This window comes from Schistocerca gregaria, chromosome 4 (genome assembly GCF_023897955.1).
Source record: "Schistocerca gregaria isolate iqSchGreg1 chromosome 4, iqSchGreg1.2, whole genome shotgun sequence".
NCBI lineage: Eukaryota > Metazoa > Arthropoda > Insecta > Orthoptera > Acrididae > Schistocerca > Schistocerca gregaria.
This window is the reverse complement of record NC_064923.1, coordinates 656013761-656036847: the sequence shown is the minus strand read 5'-3', so window position 1 is coordinate 656036847 and position 23087 is coordinate 656013761. Positions and strand designations below refer to the sequence as shown.

The window sequence follows — 23087 nt, the reverse complement described above, 5'->3', positions numbered from 1 at the left end:
CAAGTCAAAAAAGACGGCAACCAGGTGTTGGCGTCTACAAAAGGCTGTTCGGATGGTAGACTTGAGGGACACAAGATTATCAGTGGTAGAGCGACCCTGGCGGAAGCCGCCCTGACATGGAGCCGGTAGGCCACATGGCTCCAGGACCCAACCCAACTGCCGACACACCATATGTTCCAGCAGCTTACAAAGAACATTGGTGAGGCTAATTGACCGATATCTATCAACATCAAGCGGGTTTTTAGCAGGACTGAATACTGGAACGATGGTGCTCTCCCGCCATTGCGATGGAAAGATGCCATCACACCAGATCCAGTTGAAGATGACAAGAATATATCGCTTGTAGTCAGGTGATAGATGTTTAATCAACTGGCTGTGGATCAGATCAGACCCAGGAGCTGTCAGGGCAATGTGCAAGGGCACTCAAGAGCTCCCACTCTGTAAATGGGGTGCTACAGGATTCACCGCAGCATGTAGTGAATGAGAGGACGTTCCCTTCCAGCCACCGCTTGAGTGTGTGAAAGGCTGGGAGGTAATTCTCCGATGCAGAGGCCCGAGCAAAATGCTCAGCAATCATATTTGCTTTGGTAGATAACACGCCATTAATGGTAACACTGGGAACACCTGTTGGGGGTCTGGTACTTGAAAAGACGTTTGATCTTTGGCCAGACTTGAGAAGGCGACTCATGGCACCCAACGGTCGAGACATATCCCTCCTAACACCCCTACTTCAGTTGTTTGATGAACACATTGATGTTACCACATGGGGGAGATTCAACGCGAAATGTGTGTGTATTTTTAACAGTGGCATATCTGTCTTTGATGTATACACTGATTGCAGCTATAGCCATGTGAAAATGACCAAAAGGTTGAAATGGCAATAGCGGATATTGTAATAAATGTGCAGTCAAAGGTGCAAGAGTGAATTTCCATTTAAGAGGTAACTAACAAGGGAAACTCCCCACTGCACCCTCATCAGATTTAGTGGCAAGTTGGCCCATTGGACAGTCCGTAAAAACTGAACACAGATTAAACATGAAAACAGGAAGAAGGTGTGCTGAACTGTGGAAAACAGAAGAAAAATAGAAACAGGAATGTTACAAATTTAATATGTGCAATATCGACCAGTATTAATGACTTTAGTCATGGTCATCTAGTCATGGTGTTAAGACTGCCAAAGGGGAGATCCGGGTTGAAATCTCCCTAGTGCCCTGTGTTGCTTCTACTCTGTTTATATAATCTTGAAAAATATGTTGTATGCAACTCGTCGCAGAAAAAAAAAAAGTGTTAATAACTTCTTCAATTTCTTTGATAGTTGGGGGTAAACCTTATTATACATTTTCATGAGTGTTTGACTGTTCAAGCTCATGGTTTGGCTGTGGACAATTAAGAAGCTGATTAAAATATTTTACTAGTATTTTAAAAAAAATCTGTGTTATTTAAGCCAAACTGGTGAGCCTTGCCCCATGCCCTTCTGTTGTTAGATTTACATTTGACATATATCTATCTACAATGAAAGTTTGATTACGTGATATTTCTTCTAAGTTTGTTCACTAATGCCGGTATGCTTAGGTTTTGTCTTGCTGTAGGAAGTGGAAACTTGACACAGCAAAATCTGTCCTTTTAATAGCTTTTACTGTGAAAGTCATACTAGGTATTACATACATTAATAAAAATCTGAAAGATACCTCAAAATCACACCTCAAAGGATAAAACGCCATCATAAGAAGTGTGTTGACAATAGTGAAAGTACACAGAAAAGTTAAAACTATTTTGTCAGATAGTGATTGTTGGACATTGGTGCCATGAGTTGAAGTGTATGTGACAAAAATTACAGTGGGAAAAGAATTTCTGCACCTGGGCAATGTGCCTACTGACACATCAGGCACTATGATGGTTAAGTTGTGAAATGCTCTCCACCTATGCTATCAGCTGGAATTTGAACTACATGACTTCTGTGTTACCAAAGTTCAAAAAATAGTTTGCGGGAAAGAATTTTTCTCCAAGTTAGGCACTTATCTGTAATGTAAATGTGTATTATGTACTGTAGAAACCATTGTCCCCCCCCCCCCCCCCCGGTGGCTTTTAGATTATCTGTGGAAATATTTTGCATTTGAAGCTGTGTAGCTCTGTCTCTGTGTAATCCGACATACAGTATTGTAGTGATTCGAAAATTTCTGTGTAAATTCTAGAACCACTCACCACTCAGCCTTCTACCATCTCGAACACACAATATTCTAGATACGAGTGTGGGATGGTAAAATCCTACCTACTGCGCGTCACGTTTGGGTGTGCATGTTAGAAATCAGTCGCAGGAAGAAAGTAGACGCGGTGGTCGAACGGCACCGACAAGTACCTGTCGGGCAATCCATAGAAGTTTTAGTGCATGTGTAAGGAAGAACCATGGAGTTTTTAGGCCGCTCTGTGCTTATTGTGTCATTGACTATTGTTATGTGAAACAAGAACAGTTGAAAAGGAACTCTTGTAGACTCTTGACTCAGCCTTGGTAGAGAGAGGCAAGACATATTTTCTGATTCATTTTAAGAAAGTCATGGTAGTCAAGCCAACTTTCTTTTAACTGTAACTCATTTTGTTTCTAATGTTCGACAGTACGAGGTACTTACAGAAAGCTGCATATTTATGTTGAAAGTGTGAATTATCCTGTGCACGAAAAGGAAAGTTTGTATGTCTACTTTCACACTTTAAGTCATCGGAATGTTAGAACGTGGTGACCTGTCTGAAAGGACTGAAAAAACCAGGAATTTTCTGGCAAATACGAGAAAAGAAGCTGTTGTGTGTTGCCACAGCAACCAAACATAATACGATAAAGGAATTACTCTGAGACATTGGAATATGTTTATGTACCCAATGAAGCAAAATTTGAATGAACAACAGCGAAGACATGAAAAATTCACAACAATAAAAACAACAAAGAAGATTTTGACATATTTGTTTTGGGAGAAATACGCATAGAATGCTTCAACCAAGAAGATCCAGTGCAGGAAGTATACAGCTCTGACACACATCACAGGGACGCAGACGCAGAAACCAACCTACATCCGACACCGCCAGAACCAACTGCTGTTCACCAGTGCTGTTCTGCCTCCACATCTGCTCACCTACGCAACGAGAATTCTATGACGGGTGAGCACAAAACAAAACTTAATTACTTTAGTACAAACTGCTACCAGATACTGTTAAGAGAACTTTTATTATGCAATTGCATATTTAAAGTTAGTTTTAAATGCTAACAAGAGCTAAAGCATATAAAAGTATGGAAAATCTACAACAGTTTGGGGAACCTCAAGACCCAGCTATGGCCATGAAAATTAGAAAAGAAGTGCCTGACTGGGCTGAGTTGATAAAATTAATCAAAGCTCAGAGTGCAACTCTAGGGTTGGTAAATTCTCAATTAAATGCTCAAAGTCTTAAGTTAAACTCATTAGATTTGCAATTAAATACCCAGAATGAAACTTTAAATACCCAGAGTGAAGCTTTAAATGCTCAGAGGGAAACTCTAAATATTCAAACAACAAATTTGGGTTTGTTAAGTGCCAAGGTCGACTCTCGAAGTGAAGAATTTAGTAATCTGCGGGAAGGCATGGGCGCTTTGAAGACTGAGTTTGACGCAATAACTACTAAAGTAGAGATTTTAAAAGTAGATCTAAAAAATGAGTTGACTAACTCTGTGACTACACATACAAATCAAACGTTTACTGACCTTAGTCAGAAACAGAATGATACCTTTCAGAATTTGTCAACAAGGTTAGAGCTTAACACTGAGAACAAACGTAATAACATAGAATCCAAACTTATTGAAAAGTTGGGCTCTTTTGAAAATACGTACAATATTAAGTAAAATAATGTAAGACATGAATTGTATACTTTTCAAGAGAATGTAGATAAGCAGAATGAGTTAATGTCAATCATTCAATCACAAATTACAGGTGTCAGTACACGGGTAGAAAACGTAAAAAGGAATTTCAAAGAAAAAATAGCTAACTCTGATATTATAAATGCAATTAGTTTGGAGGAACAATTTGGGGAAATTATAGATCGAAAAGTTACTGAGAGAGTAACATCCGGGAATGTATTGGCTATTCCTTCTTCTGAACTTAATGGTACCAGGAAGGGTATGGACGACATGTGGAAAGTGGTTAAGCTTATCCAAGATAAAGTAGAAAAAAGGGTATCTTCACCTAAGGTCGTATTAACTAGTGAAGCTGTGACTGGTTTAAATGGGGAGCTAATTCAGGGTTATCTAAACAATTCCCTAAATTTAAGCCGGACAGAGATGAACATCAGACCCATTTCTTAAAAAGGTTTGAACAAGTATTACAAAAAAACTGGGAAGATTCTAAGAAGATCAAACTTGCTGTGGGGTACCTTCTAGGGGTAGCCTTAGAATGGGTACAGTAAATATTGGGAATTTTCCTCTTTGGAGGATTTTCAAAAGAAATTTAAAGAAAATTACTGGTCTGCCGGTGCGAAAGAAAAGTTACTATCAGATCCATGAGACCTGGGCAGAGTCACCTATCCCCCAAGGACATTCTGAGTTAACATGCAGAGTGACGACTGTCGGATTCAGAGTTGTTTTCGGCGTTTCTTCCAAAATAGTTTTCTTGCACCGAATTCCTTTAAAGTCTAAAACTATGCAACAATCACATTGCTTAAAAAGCTGGATATGACCATAAAATAGAGAACAGCTTAAGAGAATCACAGGAAAACAGATGATATCTAGATGAAATGAACTAAATAGAGTATTATATTTGTGGAAAATATAATAATATGTGAATAGCCGAACAATTGTGATACCATAGTGTATAGATTATCTACTTTGAATAGAGTATTTTATACATTTTGTGAAATGTGATGTAGATGGGAGAGTTTTTACAAATTTTGAAAGGGGTGGGTATTGTAGATAAGAGCATGATTTACAAGAACAACAGATAAATCATGATTAACACACAGCACACCTTTCAAATAACCCTTACAAACAAATGTGCCCGATTCTACATCATTTGCTGTTTCCATAGGGTCGCTAGGATTTCCTTCGGGGACCTGACGGTGAAGGTGGGACAAGTCCGTTCTGTTGGAGACGATTTAACACCAAACCTTCTCCGGCTTCTCACTCTAGTGCCTGACAGGTAGGGATACTGGGGGAAGGGGGGTGGGAAGGGTTTCCTGTCTTTGGGGCTATCTTATTTCTCTTCTTCGAATCTAGCAACCACATCTATTTTTTCCTTTCTTACTTCTCATCTTGAGGATCTGTCTATTTTTTCCCTCTTTCCAATTCTCAAACATCTATCACTGAAGTCCGTCCTTACTAATAACCTACATCTTATCTTTAGATAAGAAGGCCGAAGAACCAGACTACACGAACACACATCTACAAATATACACTTCTACGCAAACATTAAATTACATAAGACAAAGCCTGTCACGGTGTGAGAACCGCCAGGTGTTGTAGGGGGAAAGATGTGTACATAGGGAATCATGCGCACATATATGGGGAGTTATGATGGCTCTACATCGAATATACATAAGGAGAGGTGCCCATAAAATAATGAATGACTATAAAGTAGTAATGAGTAATGGATAAATAAGAGAAAGGCATAAGCAACATCAGTGCAATAAAAACTCTGATGAAATGAAGGACAGTGGGATGTAAGTAGTATACATAGACATAGTATCTATAGAAAGTATAGAAGTTGATAAGCAGAGGAGAGAATTAATGTGAAGTTTTAGATAGAATTATTATTTTACCACAAGAAACTCAATTATGATATACATAGAAATGTATATTAGGGTAATGAACCGTGAGGCTTACTCAGAAAGTATAAGGAGGGTGTACCTGGCAATCAATAAGTATAAAGGGCAGACTTAAATATGTGGAGATAGGATGATATGTGGGGAAAAAAAATGTTTTGTAAGAGGCATACGTACCATAACAGAAAAGGTTAAGTGCTCTCATAAGGTCATAAGGTGCCGATCCTAGGAGAAGGGGACAGTATTGTGGCAAAAGTCACAAATTTTATAGGAATTATTCTAGAAAGTGTACATTCTATGAATGGACTAGCATTATTATGTTTCGTGGAAGTAAATGAGTATCAAAAGAACAGTTTCATTTTGCCCACAGTTCCTCCAAGCTACAACTAATGGAAATAGTACATACCAGGAAAAAGGTAGTACAAAAAGATAAGAATAGAAAATAGATTACTCACGTGTCATAAATACCTGGAGTTTATGATTGAAAAAGGATATAATGAAAAGAAAAAGTGTCCTCACAATTACTAAATATTAGTAAAGCTGGCTAAAACCGCAAGTAAATGCTCACATCTTAATAACAAAATAAAATAAGAAAAGAATAGAGACACAATAAGAGAAAGAGAATTGTTACTGAAAGGAGAGATGTATATAAACATATGTAAAAATTATACTGTTTTAGTGCATGTGTAATGGAGAACCATGGAGTTTTTAGGCCACTCTGTGCTTATTGTGTCACTGACTATTGTTATGTGAAACAAGAACCGTTGAAAAAGTACTGTTTGACGGTATGAGGTACTTACAGAAAGTTGCATATGTATGTACAAAGTGTGAATTATGTTGTGCATGAAAGTCAAATACATCGCTAACTGATGAAAAGGAAGGTTTGTATGTCTACTCATTTTGTAAGTAGAAAGAGGCTTAAAAGTTCCTATACCTAGCTCTATTCAACGGAGAAAAAAACGAGACTTTCCAGCAGCCAACTATCCCATAAAGAAGAGAGGCTGCAAAATTCCAAGTCAGTCACCTCATAAAGAAGTGGAATGTGGTGTGGCGAAATAAATCAGTATAATCCAGACTCTCACTCACAATTTAAGTCGTCAGAACGTTAGATTATTCATTTTACTGTGCAAATAATTTATACAATATATTTTAAAATTTTTCTACATTATTATTTTACTAACAATCAGTACTGAAGACAATTTTTAACTTTAAAAGCAGTAACAGCTGTCCAATAGTCAAGAAGTCATTTCAGAACACAAATACTATGCATACTGAGTACTTTCCACATTTTCTCACCAAAAATATTGTTGTATTGGAGTACTATGATCGAAAAAAAAAGTTTTATATTAAACATGTAAATCCCTAATAGTACTGAAGTTGAAAAAAATGGAGAAAAACAATGAAAAAATTGCATACCCAACGAAAAAATGGAAAAGTAATGAAAAGACTGCATTCCCATTGAAGAAACAGACAGAACTGTATTTACAGCATATTAAATGTAAACTGTTAACCAAAAAATTAAAATTTTGCTGAGTGTGCATGTGTGCCCACCTGAAAGTATGGGCTACAAGCAGAGAGAACTACTCTGTGAGCCTGGAGATGCTTGCCCTCAGCAGCTAGTGTCACATCCACCAGAGATTCCGTGCTTAGTAGATGTGTGAAAACCGAGATAAAATTTGGCTGGTGATTATTCCATCGAAGGCAAAACTGCTGCACAGCCATTGCCGCTCTGACCTAGAGAAAAAAAAAAAAAACAATGGTTTTTATTTTCATAGCTTTCAGAGACACAAATAATAGTAACCTAATTCTTCTATTTGATGAAGAAGTATAAGATAAAACAAAAAAATAATTTATGTTTGATAAAAGACACATAAGAGACAAAGAAGAGAGAATGAACATGGAAACTGTCTTCAATTTCCCATTTGTTTCTCAAAATGAAACATGTAACAGTGACACACACCACAGGCCACAACACATTTAAACCCTCAACTGAGCTCTACAAGCTGGGCTCAGGATACACTGCACAGGCGGCAAAATTCAGGATGCTCTACAACATGTATTTAGAGTTGTATATCAGCCACAAGGCTCACATTACCCAGTGTAAGCATTATCCAACATTTGTCAATGGCATTTCTGTTCTACAAAACAATTATTTCATCAGGTAGTATACACGTTGTTCAGAGCCAGGAGAATATATGTCACACATCACGCATGTCTCTGCATGATGAAGGAATTGGAAGATTATTAAATGAAAATGCTTATAATTGGTCCAGTAGTGAAGAACACAGTGATGACGAGGACCTTAACGACGGTGATACAAAAATGTCAAGAGGCGAACGTGACGTTGAAATGCTGACTGTGGTTCTATGAGAACGTGGTCTGTTAACTGTAGTGCAGACAGGGATAAATTTGCATTTACAGAGACAATGGATGTAAAAAATTGTTTTGCAAGTTTTCTGAATCCACATGATACTTTCATTTTAATGATAGTTTGTTAACAATGATAAGTACTGAGATGAACAAGTATGCTGAACAATTTGTAAGGCCCTACGAGTACAGGCTGAAACAACAAATGTGTTTGCTTAAATCAGTACCAACAAACAAGAGAGAATTCATTCTTTGTTCGAAGTCAAAGTTCAGAAGCCCTATTTTGAAATGTATTATTTAAGCAAAGAAACTCTTGAAACACCACTTTTCCGAAAGGTAATGACTACAGTTTTTACTTCAAAGATTATAGTATTCTTGCTGAAGTATAAAAATTAAAACCTGTGGCTGACCATCTGCAGAAAAAATTTGATGCAGCGTACACTCCTGAATGAGAATTCTGGTGAGCAATCACATGTGGTGTTCCCTAAGGCCCCATCTTAGCTCTGCTTTTGTTCCTCATACAGGTAAACAATTTTCTGTCTAATCTACAACAAGGAACAATAATGTACGTTACTACAATACTAGAAGAAAAAATAACATTCATTACTCAACAATATGGTTGTTTTTAGCACAAACAGGGGTGCACAATGCTGCAACCAAAAATTTTTGATCACTTGCCCAATGATATAAAAAGTCCGACTGACACTGATGTAAATTTTGAAAACAAACAAAAAAAAAAAGTTTCTCCTTAAGAATGCTTTCTATTCCGTACAACAATTTGTACTATTGTAATGTTTACAGATGGTAGGTAGGAATTACTAACTGATATATGTATATCAACAAAATTGTTATCAAGTAGCCAGCCATACTTAAAAATTAATTTGGTATTCGAATGTAAAATGACTCATTCCATATCATTACAATTTATCATGCAAATGATCCATCCATGGGACACTTAACTAATTAACTTACTACTGACAAGTAACTTTTATAGTGAAAAGGGACACCTCCATAAAAAAAAGTAATACCAATGAAACATGCTCATTTTGAGATCAAAACATTTTGCTTGTCAGTTCACACAGGGAGATATATAGTATTTGAGCCGCAACATATTAAAAATCCTCTTACACATAAAATTAAGTTTTGCCTTTGCTTCGAGGATATTTTGACAAAGAGCATACCAACAGATTTTACTTATGTCTCCAGTTATTTGACTTCCTTATCTCTAAAAATACTGACTGCACTGGCACCATTATGAGTACCATCACAGAAATACCAGCTGCTTTGAGGGAGGCAAAACTTAAGATGGGTAAAGTTATGACCTTCTTAAAGAGAAATGAGTGGCAATGTGACAGTGACTCAAAAAAGATGGTTTTTAGTATTTACAGTGAATAACTACAACAAATTGTGAGGAAGAAAACAGTGAAAGTGAAGCCAGGAATTATCCTCAAATACAGTGACACAATGGGTGACACTGACTTCTGACTAGCACATTACAAATTATTCAAGAGGAAGGAAACATCTCTTAAAACATCACAAAGCAATTTCACTATGTTGACAGTTGCTGCTCTAAATTTAACTTCTTGCACAAGAAACTTAATGAAAAATTTGAGAGATTTGATTTTCAAATTCAACTGTTAAGTTTTAATTGAAAAATTAGTGTGTTTTATACATTCTTCCTGTCAAAAAAGGAAAGTGGGTTGCCTCTGCCAAGTGTCAGCCCCAACATGGTTGGTGAAACAATGCTTTCTGAAACATGTTCCCTCTATAGAGAAGAAACAGGCACTTATGAGACATTGTCAAATGTGCTGCAGTAGAAAAAAACATCATTGGAAATAAAATAAGAAAAACACATGTTTTTTGTAAAGCATGTGACATTGGTCTATTTTTAATACCTTGTTTCGAGTAGTACCATATAAAAAATTATTTCTAAATAAATTTTGTACAAGTAAACTGAACAAGAGTTAGCTCCTTCAATAAAATAATCCTTCCTATGTCTATCAAAATAAGTCAAAAGACATTTGCTTATTTTCATAATGCACACTACTGCTGCGAAAAGCTCCAAACTGTTGGCAAATTACAATCAAAACAATCACTTGATTTGAGAAAAGCATGCCAAAGCATGTCAGAATACAATGCACTGCAAAAAAGTAACTTGAGGCTCAGGAATAATTACAGATAGCAGCTCCTGCAAATCCCTATGACACCACTGCAATGTCAGCTACATGGAAGAAACAGCCTAGTATAGGAGTTAAGCACATTTGAGAAAGAACTGTCACTTGTGAAGATTTCTGCCCATACAACTCAATGTGTGTGCACTCTTTCGTACTTAAAAAAACTTTCTTCTGTCACATGGCACTACATGTACAACTTCCCACAGTAAAAACCTACCTGAACGATGTTCACAAATATCCTACACAATTTACATAGAATCCTCTTACTTCAGGCAACAGAATGATAAAATTTCCAGGGCTTATTGTTTCCTGTTCTAACTCCAAACACAATAACAAAAAGTCGTGTGACACCAGCTATTTATCAAGCCACAACATGACAGCACAAGTACAATACAGTCCGGAGAACGAACACAAAACTCCCAGCGAGAGCTGGTGAATGGCTATACAAGAAGCATTTGCCTGCCATGAGCTGCTTGCTATTGGCCGCAGGCAACAGAGGCACTGGACAGAGAAGAGTGGGGGTGGGAGGAGGGCTGACCAGTGCGCTACTCAAATGAGCATGTGTTTCGAATGCACCATGGTACTGGTTTGCAGAGGTGCAGTAACGTCTGGATAACTACATTTCCCACATACAAAGAAAGGGTACACATAAAATTAAATTCCATAAAACTTAAGTCATCTCAAACTCCACCCCCATACTCATATCAATTAAAAACACACAAATCATTTCTACAGTGAGCGCTCGTACAGTTATTAGCATTTGCAAAAGAACACTGATTAGTTGTGAGATATGAATCACTAACACGGCGGCAATGCAGGAACGGGGGAGGGAGGGCGGGCACGCAACCATGTATGAACTGGAAAGGGGACTGGGAAGGACGGGCACGCAACCATGTATGAACTGGAAAGGGGACTGGGGAGGACGGGCACGCAACCATGTATGAACTGGAAAGGGGAGTGGGAAGGATGGGCACGCAACCATGCATGAACTGGAAAGGGGACCGGCAAACAGCTGGGCAGAAACTTGTATTGGGTTGTGTAAACAGGTATGCACGAAGTGACAATTGGGATAATTGGCAGCCAGGTAGAGACTAATAAATGGGAGAAGTCGCAGCCAGATAGGAAATGGCAAATGGAAGTGTGAAAACAGCAGGAAGTGTGAATGGGTGGAATGTGAACAATAGTACATGAACTAGCAAAGTGGTAAGTGAAAATACAGAAACTGGTAAAGGGGATTTTTTTGATGGAGGGGGCGGGGGGGGCGGGGGGGGGGGGGGGGGGGTGGTCTGATAACCCAGGAAGAAATTGGAATAATGGTCGGGCATGCGAGGGGGCGACAGTGTACAAAGTCTGTTTACAAAATTCCAAGACACCCATAATTCTGTACTAATGGTGAGTTGGAGAGAAATGTGGTTGGCAGGCTTGCACACACCCCTTTGTTTAATGTGTAAGTGCTGGAAGTTTCACTGTTGTATTTCAGTTAGTTATTGTTCTATGCTGTATTGAGTATGTGACAAAGCAAGCTGGGATCTCTTTACTTCCTCTCTTGTTTTGCCGTCTGCCTCCTTAAATTAATTTTATTTGCAGTTGTGTCTAATTACCATTAACATACGTGAGTATAATCTGCACATTCATAAAAGAAAAAGGTTGGTCCTCAGACTTAAGAAATATAGCACTAATTTTGTGCTTAGTTTTGTGTATGTCATCAATTTCCTAATTCATTTTGACTATTCCTACTTAATATCTTTTGTTATAGGGTGAAATCAGTAATTGTTTTGTGACTATTTCTATTGTTGACTTATAAATAAATGTAAACTATACACAGTGTTACAAAAAGATATGGCCAAACTTTCAGGAAACATTCCTCACACACAAAGAAAGAAAATATGTTATGTGGACATGTGTCCAGGAACGCTTACTTTCCATGTTAGAGCTCATTTTATTACTTCTCTTCAAATCACATTAATCATGGAATGGAAACACACAGCAACAGAATGTACCAGCGTGACTTCTAACACTTTGTTACAAGAAATGTTCAAAATGTCCTCCATTAGCGAGGATACATGCATCCACCCTCCATCGCACGGAATCCCTGATGCGCTGATGCAGCCCTGGAGAATGGCGTATTGCATCACAGCCGTCCACAATATGAGCACGGAGAGTCTCTACATTTGGTACCGGGGTTGTGTAGACAAGAGCTTTCAAATGCCCCCATAAATGAAAGTCAAGAGGGTTGAGGTCAGGAGAGTGTGGAGGCCATGGAATTGGTCCGCCTCTACCAATCCATCGGTCACCGAATCTGTAGTTGGGAAGCGTACGAACACTTCGACTGAAATGTGCAGGAGCTGCATCGTGCATGAACCACATGTTGTGTCGCACTTGTAAAGGCACTTGTTCTAGCAGCACAGGTAGAGTATCCCGTATGAAATCATGACAACGTGCTCCATTGAGCGTAGGTGGAAGAACATGGGGCCCAATCAAGACATCACCAACAATACCTGCCCAAACGTTCACAGAAAATCTGAGTTGATGATGTGATTGCACAATTGCGTGCGGATTCTCGTCAGCCCACACATGTTGATTGTGAAAATTTACGATTTGATCACATTGGAATGAAGCCTCATCTGTAAAGAGAACATTTGCAATGAAATGATTGACACATTGTTGGATGAACCATTCGCAAAAGTGTACCCGTGGAGGCCAATCAGCTGCTGATAGTGCCTGCACTCGCTGTACATGGTATGGAAACAACTGGTTCTCCCGTATCACTCTCCATACAGTGACGTGGTCAACGTTACCTTGTACAGCAGCAACTTCTCTGACGCTGACGTTAAGGTTATCGTCAACTGCACGAAGAATTGCCTTGCCCATTGCAGGTGTCCTCGTCGTTCTAGGTCTTCCCCAGTCGCGAGTCATAGGCTGGAATGTTCCGTGCTCCCTAAGACGCCGATCAATTGCTTCAAATGTCTTCCTGTCGGGACACCTTCCTTCTGGAAATCTGTCTCGATACAAACATACCACGCCACGGCTTTTGCCCCGTGCTAATCCATACATCAAATGGGCATCTGCCAACTCCGCATTTGTAAACATTGCACTGATTGCAAAACCACGTTCATGATGAACACTAACCTGTTGATGCTACATACTACATCTGTATCTACATCTACATTTATACTCCGCAAGCCCCCAACGAGGGCAATTTACGTGCCACTGTTCACTGTCATTACCCCCTTTTCTGTTCCAGTCGCGTATGGCTCGCGGGAAGAACAACTGTCTGAAAGCCTCCGTGCGCGCTTGAATCTCTCTAATTTTAGTTTCATGATCTCCTCGGGAGGTATAAGTAGGGGGGAAGCAATATATTCAATACCACATCCAGAAACGCACCCTCTCAAAACCTGGACAGCAAGCTACACCGCAATTGTTCGTATAACTGTGTCTGTTAATTTCATTATTTAAACAAATGATTTAGGCTAACCTTTGTAGTAAAAGAAACTGTTAAAAAGAAGGAATTTTTCTATATATTGAGTTAATTCAATGACTTAAGTTTCAACTGTAATTTCTGTAAATTAAACATCAAATGATTCTTAGTTTCAGTACCTATTATTGTAAGCATATATAAAGGCCCAATTTTTGGTCCCGAGACAGTCAGTCGACAGTCGATTTTCAGACAAGAAACCTGTATTGGTTAGGTCAACAACAGTGCATAAACTTAACCGTGAAATAAGTGTAACAGAAATAGGCCATGGGTTTAAATAATGACAGTGTCTGTTCAATAGTGGCACACGAACAGAATTATTCTGCAAGAACTGTGTGGTTAGGTTTTTACTGCTCAGTGGTTAGGTTTATACTGCTCACAGATGTTCAACGGGGAACTATTGTAGCAATATGCTGACATTTGCCTGCACACTATTAATGAGGCTTATCAAAAGTTAACAAATAGTGAACTGGCCATATAGCTGTGTAATATTGTGTGGTTGTGAACAATGAAAAGCAACTGTGCAGCTGTCAGCCACACCATTTACAGTAGTCAGTGTTCAACTTCCACCCCCATTTTTCAGCCAGTACAAAAATGCAGTACGTCGACACTGAGGACTATCAACAAAGAAATAAAGCAGGCGAACATCGCAAGTAGAATGTTGTGTCCCACAGGTTGTGAATTTTGAGATAGCATATTTAGAAAAGCAACATGCATGCATTAAATTTTGTGTGAAAATCAGGAGAACCTTTACAGAGACACACCAAATGATGCAGGAAGCCTATGTCGATGAGAGCTTACGCCGTACTCTGTGTTGCGAATGGTTCACACAGTTTAAAGATGGCTGGGCGGAAGTTAAAGATGATCCTTGTCAGGACACTCTTCAACATCTACCAACAACGCTCACATTCGGAACGTGAATGAAACTGTCCATGACAATAGAAGACTGATTGACCGAGAGCTTGCAGAAAAATGTAACAATTCAATTGGATCATGACATGAAATAATGACACAGCATCTACCAATGCATCGTGTTGCCGCCAATTTCATCGCAAGGTTCACAACTCAAAACCAGGAATACATTTGCCTCACAAACTGTGAAGAGCCTTCGGTTTGCACAAATGAGAATGAGATGTACCTAAAGAGAATTATAACCGGTGACGAGATGTGGCTTATGATGCTGTGACCAAGGTTCAATCCCTAAAACATGTTGGAAGCCATGCTGATAGTTTTTTTTTTTTTTTTTTTTTTTTTTTTTTTTTTTTTTTTTTTTTAGACTTTGAATGATTAGTTCATCATTAAATTCATTCCACAGGGATAAACTGTTAATTTATGGTACTATTGGGACATGTTGTGCGCGCTGTTAAGAAATGTCAGAAGGAAACAGCCTAAACTGTGGCGAGACAATTAATGGCTCTTACATCACAATAATGCAAGCACACATTAATAGCTATTGGTGCATAATTATTGCACAAGAAACAGAATCACTGAGCTGCGTCATCCTCTTAATCTACATACCTGGGCCAAGCAGACTTTTTTTTCTTTTTATTTCCAAAGTTGAAAACCTCATTGTAAGAACAAAGATTTGCAACAATAGACTAGATAAAAGACATATTCGCACACACGCTTCACGTGATCAAGCAAAAGACATACCACGACTGTTTATAGATGTAGAAACGGCGTTGGGAGTGGTGTATTAATTGTGAAGGAGATTATTTCAAAGGAAACCTTGCACAATAAGTGAAAGGTAAAAGCAAAAAAAATTGTGGATGAAGTTCCAGAATTTTTCAACAAATCTCATACAGCAGTGTGTGGTCTGGAATGGAAGAAGTGTTGGTAAGCAAGTATTGAAAATGACAACAACTGGAAACGCAGTTGGGAGCAGGAACCGAAGGGGGCTAGACAAACGTGTGTGTGCATGCAGGGGGGAGGAGGGGGGGGGGGACTGGTGGGTGGATTTGCACCCCGTAGGGGGGGGGACCGGGCGGCGCATACAGGCAGGGGTGTGGGGGGCCGCACGCAACCGGGGCGGGAACAAAGGGAAACCAAGTGCATTCGGGGGGACGGGAACCGTAGGGGTGCCGAGTGCACCTGGGAGGAGGGGAACCGAGTGCATCCGGGCGGGAACCGGAGGTGGCAGTGCACCCAGTGGGGGGGGGGGGCAGAGGGGGGCAGAGAACCCAGTGGGGGGGCCAGAGGGGGGCAGTGCACCCAGTGGGGGGGCCAGAGGGGGGCAGTGCACCCAGTGGGGGGGACCAGAGGGGGGCAGTGCACCCAGTGGGGGGGACCAGAGGGGGGCAGTGCACCCAGTGGGGGGGGAACCAGAGGGGGGCAGTGCACCCAGTGGGGGAGACCAGAGGGGGGCAAGGCACCCAGTGGGGGAGACCAGAGGGGGGCAAGGCACCCAGTGGGGGGGACCAGAGGGGGGCAGTGAACCCAGTGGGGGGGGACCAGAGGGGGGCAGTGAACCCAGTGGGGGGGGGGGGGACCAGAGGGGGGCAGTGAACCCAGTGGGGGGGGACCAGAGGGGGGCAGTGCACCCAGTGGGGCGGGCACCAGAGGGGGGCAGTGCACCCAGTGGGGGGGGCACCAGAGGGGGGCAGTGCACCCAGTGGGGGGGGCACCAGAGGGGGGCAGTGCACCCAGTGGGGGGACTAGAGGCGGGGCTGTGCACCCAGTAGGGGGACTAGAGGCGGGGCTGTGCACCCAGTAGGGGGACTAGAGGCGGGGCTGTGCACCCAGTAGGGGGACTAGAGGCGGGGCTGTGCACCCTGTAGGGGGACTAGAGGCGGGGCTGTGCACCCAGTAGGGGGACTAGAGGCGGGGCTGTGCACCCAGTAGGGGGACTAGAGGCGGGGCTGTGCACCCAGTAGGGGGACTAGAGGCGGGGCTGTGCACCCAGTAGGGGGACTAGAGGCGGGGCTGTGCACCCAGTAGGGGGACTAGAGGCGGGGCTGTGCACCCAGTAGGGGGACTAGAGGCGGGGCTGTGCACCCAGTAGGGGGACTAGAGGCGGGGCTGTGCACCCAGTAGGGGGACTAGAGGCGGGGCTGTGCACCCAGTAGGGGGACTAGAGGCGGGGCTGTGCACCCAGTAGGGGGACTAGAGGCGGGGCTGTGCACCCAGTAGGGGGACTAGAGGCGGGGCTGTGCACCCAGTAGGGGGACTAGAGGCGGGGCTGTGCACCCAGTAGGGGGACTAGAGGCGGGGCTGTGCACCCTGTAGGGGGACTAGAGGCGGGGCTGTGCACCCTGTAGGGGGACTAGAGGCGGGGCTGTGCACCCAGTAGGGGGACTAGAGGCGGGGCTGTGCACCCAGTAGGGGGACTAGAGGCGGGGCTGTGCACCCAGTAGGGGGACTAGAGGCGGGGCTGTGCACCCTGGGGCTGAGTAGAGGGGGGGGGCTGTACACCCGGTGGGGGGGGGGGGGAGTAACTGGATGGGATGAGAAGCCAGGCAGGAATTGGAAGGAGTCGAGAAGCCATGGGTGAAATGTAGGGGAAACTATGAATGCAATTGATTTAGGTGGCAATGCAATCACACAAGGAACACTGCACATCTAGCACATGGCTTCGTCTGTTATTTGATAGTAACATAGCTGACAAACAAAACAAATTTTCAGTGTTATTTAATTACTTTTGACACATTGAAGGCATAACAAAATTTATATCATGAACAAAATGTCAGCATAGGGATAGACGTACACAGTTCCAGAGACTTGTCACTTTGTATGCTACATAATTGTGACTCAATTACTTTCATAATTAGAAAAAAATCCTTTCACATCATATGTTCATCGAAACATTGTATCACACTTGTAATATCACTAAGGAAACGTGGAAACTTTTCCGAGCAAAACAACATAGAACTCTTAGACAATTTTATAGTAAAAGAATTCAGCTTTTAAGTGGGAATTGCACTGCAGATCTATTGGTTCCACATGCACATGTATAGGGTTACTTTCAACCTAAACAGTAAATATCTCACAAACATATCATGTGCACCACATGTGTATATACTGACGGGTCTAAATGTAAGGACTCTTAGCGATCCCTAAACAAATATTAAAAATAAAGAGACTTAACTATTCCACCTATCAAAAAATGCATCTATTTTTACAGACAAGCTCCTAGCCACTGAACGGAAACTAAAATATGCTATGACCATAATGACTTACAATATCACTCTCTACAGGGCAAATACTATCAACAATTGGTGAGGACAAAGGAAGTTCTCTACAGGGCAAATACTATCAACAATTGGTGAGGACAAAGGAAGTTGTTACTTACCATACCAAATAGCTGCTTTTGCATCAGAGGTGCACATCAATATGGAGGTGTCATGTAACTGTGCATCAAGACCCTTGTTAGTATTATGGGGAATGATACAGTTGATCAACCAGCCTGCAACATGGTGACAAATGCCCTAAAAGAGCAATGCATCCCAGAGGTTATTTCATTGCAGCATGCAGGGACACGGCCAAAAACAAATGGGAATTGCGTAGGAGACCAAATATCCATACAAGTCAACTGGTGAAAACAGATCCTTCCACATCTACTGAAGCCCTAAAGTTATTTGGGATGTGAATTTTTAAATTCAACTCTAATCACATCAGTGATGAGAGAATTTGTGAGGATCACTGACATGTTGACGTTCAACAACAACTGCCACCGAAAATACCCTTTATAGAATCTATCTCACACACCATCACGAGGACATTAATTACATCTTCTTCAGTTGCTCCCTATACAGAGGGTAACCCAACTGTGTGTGTGTGTGTGTGTGTGTGTGTGTGTGTGTGTGTGTGTGTGTGTGTGTGTGTGTGCGCGTGTGTGTGTGTGTGCGCGTGTGTGTGTGCGCGCGCGTGCGCTACAGGTTCTCGGTATTTTTTACTGGTCTACACATACACAAAATGTAAGTAGTTACTTCATGTTTACACACTATTTACTATTTTATATTATCGTAAGGCCTTTGGGATCTTTTAACTGTGGAATTTTTTTGATAAACTACCCTGTGACTGGGGAGGAATGCCCAACATTTTTGAGGTAGATGAATGTTGGACAAAATTGGTGAAATTAAATCCTTTAAAAATGGCTAAAACAAATATTGTAATATAACTAACATGCTATTGTTTGGTAATGGAAAGAAGTTTAAAGAATTTTTAGCATTAGAAGATGTAAATCATATAGTTATTTCCAATTACCCTCCACATGCAAATCCAGCAATACTGAGTACGAACTAGATTGACTCAGTACAATAATGAAAGAGGAAGACAAACTGGGGGAAAAAAAAGTGGGAACAAGGGACCCCTACACAATACAAAGTGGGAGACTTAGTTCTTGTTAAATGTCATAGGCATAATGTAAAAAATGAAGCATGGTTGAAAATTCTATCCACTATATGGAGGACCCTTTGTAGTTATCAGTATGCCACAACCTACAGCAATGGTGGCAGTTAATTTCAGTACTGGAAAGTCCAAGGGAATGTTTTTCACACTAAACATACAAACATATGATTATTATCAGGTGAGGGCACCAACATACACACACTTGGAAAACGATCTCAAAATTTTGGACAATGAATGATCTTCAACCATGACTGTGCAATTTGGGGGGGGGGGGGGGGGAGGACAAGTATTTGCCAATGTAATTATGTGGGAGGATATTTTTGGGGAAGTTTCACAAACATATGTAACAACATCTAAATGACCCCAGCAATAAATGTTCTAAGCCAGCAGGAAGAGTGAAAGTGTATCCTGCCTTATCTATTGTTTTAGAATCATCAGTGGGGAAGATGGTGGCACCCTGGAACTCTGCAAGGATGGAACATACAAGATGCCAGAAAACCATAGGGGCAACATACACCTTAGGGCCCTAGAATAGGCCAGTCCTAATCCCTGTGGGCTATGGGAGGAAACACAGGGCGGATTCCTGTGAGAAGAGACAGAGATCCCAATAGGCGGAAGTGAGACGCACTCAAACCAGCAATCCCACCCATGGGCCACTATCAGGAAACACACATCCCTCATTTGGAAAGAGGACAGGGTACACAGGATGGTCAGGGAATCAGCAAATGGTGATTGCATACGAAAACAAGAATTAGCTCCCTCATATTTGTAGAGGGGGAATCCCCACTTCTGGGATAACACTGTCATTGGGACTAGTGAGAAACACACCAATAGCCAGACACATCCCACACTGGTGAACAGGGTCAAGTCTTTCAGAGTGGAAGGAGCCACCATAATCTAGTCTGGACAAGACCACAGCACTGTAAAAATGAAACAAGGTCTGCAGCCCCAGAAATATGGGCCAGGATGCCGAGAGCATTAAGCTTCTGCATGCATGTAGCCTTTATGTGACAAATATTGGGGAGCTATGTCAGCCTTATATCCAAAATATGGCCTGAGAAACAGGACTGTGCTATAACATCAAGGAACTGGTCACTTAAATAAAGTTCTGGATCAGGATGTACTGTGGGTCAGCGACAAAAATGCATAACTAACGTTTCAGAGGGAGCAAAATGGAAGCCATGGGAGATGGCCGATGCAGAGGCCCATTGGAGCCAGCACTCAGCTGATACTATCGAGTGGAAGCTGCACCCGATGCAAAAATTGTCGACATGAAATGCCAGGGTAACCACAGGCCCAACAGAGATTATAGGCCCATTGACGACTATGAGGAAGTGTGTTGACACTTAACACAGAACCCTGTGGGATACCATTTCTCCTGAATCCGAGGGATGCTGAGTTAAGTACCAACTCAAAAGAGCAGATGTGATAAAAATTCACGGTTCATAAGTCGACCACAAAAGCCTCAGTCATGGAGGATAACTATAAGTGTGATGGTGTCAAGCCATATCATATGGTCAAATACGACTGCGACAAGGTGCTGGTGGTAGGGGACAAGAGGCCCGGAGATTCGAGTACCCAACATAATCTGAAGTTAACCACCCTCTCAAGCAGTTTACAAAATATGTTCGCCAGATTAAACAGGTGGTCGCTGTTGAGAGACATAGGATTCTTCCTGGGCTTAAGGACAGGGGTAACTAGATTGTCTCACCACTGCGATGGGAAAGCGCCTGTGAGCCAAATATAGTTGAAGATCCTGAGTAACAGTCAAGTGTTGGAAGATCTGGTTGCGGCTGGAATATGGGTCTGCGGCCACGTCATGTGAAAAGGTAAGAGCCTGCAAGAATTCCAATTCAATGAAGGGTTCATTATAGGGTTCAGCATAATGTGGGTTGAAACAAAGGGGGTGGGGGGGGGGGGCTGTTCAACTCAGTGTTTCTGCCGCAGAAAGGTGGTGGGGTAAGAAGAATACAATGATGCAATCGCAACGTGTGTCGCGAGGCGTTCTGCAGTGATGAATGGATCAGTGCACAGAACACCTTGAAGGTTAAGACCCTGGACAGTTGACTGTCACTGGCAGCCCACAAACAGTTTGTACCAAACCTGTGATGAAGAGGCATAAGGCCCGAGGGAGGAAACAAAGCACTCCCAGCATTCCTTTTTACTCTGCCTTATATTCTTCTCTTGTAAGCTTGAAAATCTGGCGAGCAAGAGAAGATTGCTCTGTGTAGGGTGTCACTTAAATCACTGCAGCGCCCATCAGTGGTCCTGGACAGCAACTGCTACATCCTCCGTCCACCACAGCACCAGTCAATGAAGAGGGGGACCTGTGGATAGGGGCACAGCACTGCCAGCAGCATGAAGAATGGTGGCAGACACACCCTGCACGAATGCATCAATGCAATTCGAGAGGGAGGTGTCAAAATGCACAGCAGAAATATATAAAGTCAATTGGCCTTGTGGATGTTCAACTTGGGTGCCTGTCTGCCTGGCGGTGGCAGGGGAACAATAGTATCACCAGAAAGAGGTCACTGTCACAAAGATGATCATTAGGTGACCAATGTAGGGAAGCCACGAGAGCAGGGGAGGAGATTGTGAGATACACAGCAGTAAAGGTGCCACAAGCAGCAAAGAAGTGGGTAGGGAAACTGTCACTGAGAAAACACAAATCTAAGTCTGTGATTCAGTGGGCCAATTACCAGACCGCTATCCATTGAAGTGTCGCTCCCCCCCCACAGGGTATGGTGGGCACTGAAGTCCCTGAGGAGGAGAAATGGTGGCCGGAGTTGCTGTAGTACGGTGGACAGTCCAACATAAGGAAATAGCCTACTTGGGGCGGGGGGGGGGGGGGGGGGGAGAAGGACATTGCAAACAGTGATTTCTAGAGTCTTTTGCACTCTAACTGCTATTGTTTTCAGGTCGGTATGAAGGAGCATCCAGCAACTAATGACATCAGAACAAATCAAAGTTCAGACCCCTCCAGATGCTACCGGGGTTGGCACAGTTCCAACAGTACACCCAATATCCAGGAGGAAACGATAGTATCCATTCCATACTCCACTGGATTGTTGTGTGGTGAGACTTAAAGAAGCCAAGAGGAGGTCATGTCACTTGGTCAGTGGTTGTCACGGACAAGGATGGGGTGACATCCATAAATAAGATGTCAGACTCAGGTTGCAAGGGGGAAGATGGCACTTCCGGGGAGAGGAGGGGGGCACTGAGGGGCGGATTGTCTTGGGATTTAAATTTCTTATTCTTCTCTTTCAGAGGTGGAGGACGGCAAGGCACAGAAGGAGTACAGGTGTCTGCAAGATCTGGAACCGAAAGAGAGCAGGTGACCTTGGGCTTGGCGCACAGATGGTGCATCTTGTGGTCAAGTAGTGGTAGTAGGCTTCCGGACTGATACACGCCAGGGGGAGGGGTCCCAGGGGAGAGGTGGGGGGGGGGGGGGACTGCAGGGGAAGGGAAGGGAAAGCGGAGAGGGGGAAAATGCTGCAGCAAGAAAGATGTGCAAGTGGGAAATGATGAAATACAGGCAAAAGCTGAAGTGACACTTGATGGAGCATCTCATATTTTTGACAAGCCTCAGCTTAAGACAGGTGATCCAGGGAACTGTACTCTTGTAAGCTTGGAAATCTGGCGAGCAAGAGGAGTGGCAGTCATGGACAGCTAACATACACAGATGACGGAAAAATGGGGCTTCCCTCATGGAGTGGGTGTCCACAGTCACCACACAGAGGGTCTGCCGTACTGCGTGAAGGCATACGCCCAAAATGCAAGCACTGAAAGCACCTCATGGATTGTGGGACATAGGGCTTCATGACACATCTGTAGCACATAACCTTGACCTTCTATGGGAGGGTATCCCCCACGAAAACTAAAATGAAGGCACTGACATTGGTGCGGTTGTCTTTGTGACCCATCTGCACATGTCTAACAAAATGAATGCTGCATCA

The 23087-nt window shown here is 42.3% G+C and overlaps 1 protein-coding gene across 4 annotated transcripts in view; it reads right to left on the bottom strand.

Moving 5' to 3' along the window:
* Positions 1–23087, bottom strand: part of LOC126268226 (ataxin-2 homolog) — a 301295-nt gene that overhangs the window by 248290 nt on the left and 29918 nt on the right. For 2 of the 4 annotated variants that reach the window (XM_049973866.1, XM_049973867.1), the window contains exon 2: positions 7321–7503. In XM_049973866.1, coding sequence (XP_049829823.1) covers positions 7321–7491 — 171 coding nt within the window. In that variant the 5' untranslated portion in view covers positions 7492–7503. Of the gene's footprint in view, positions 1–7320; positions 7504–18073; positions 18188–23087 lie in introns of those variants that run through there. The other 2 variants (XM_049973865.1, XM_049973868.1) reach the window with 2 other exon arrangements.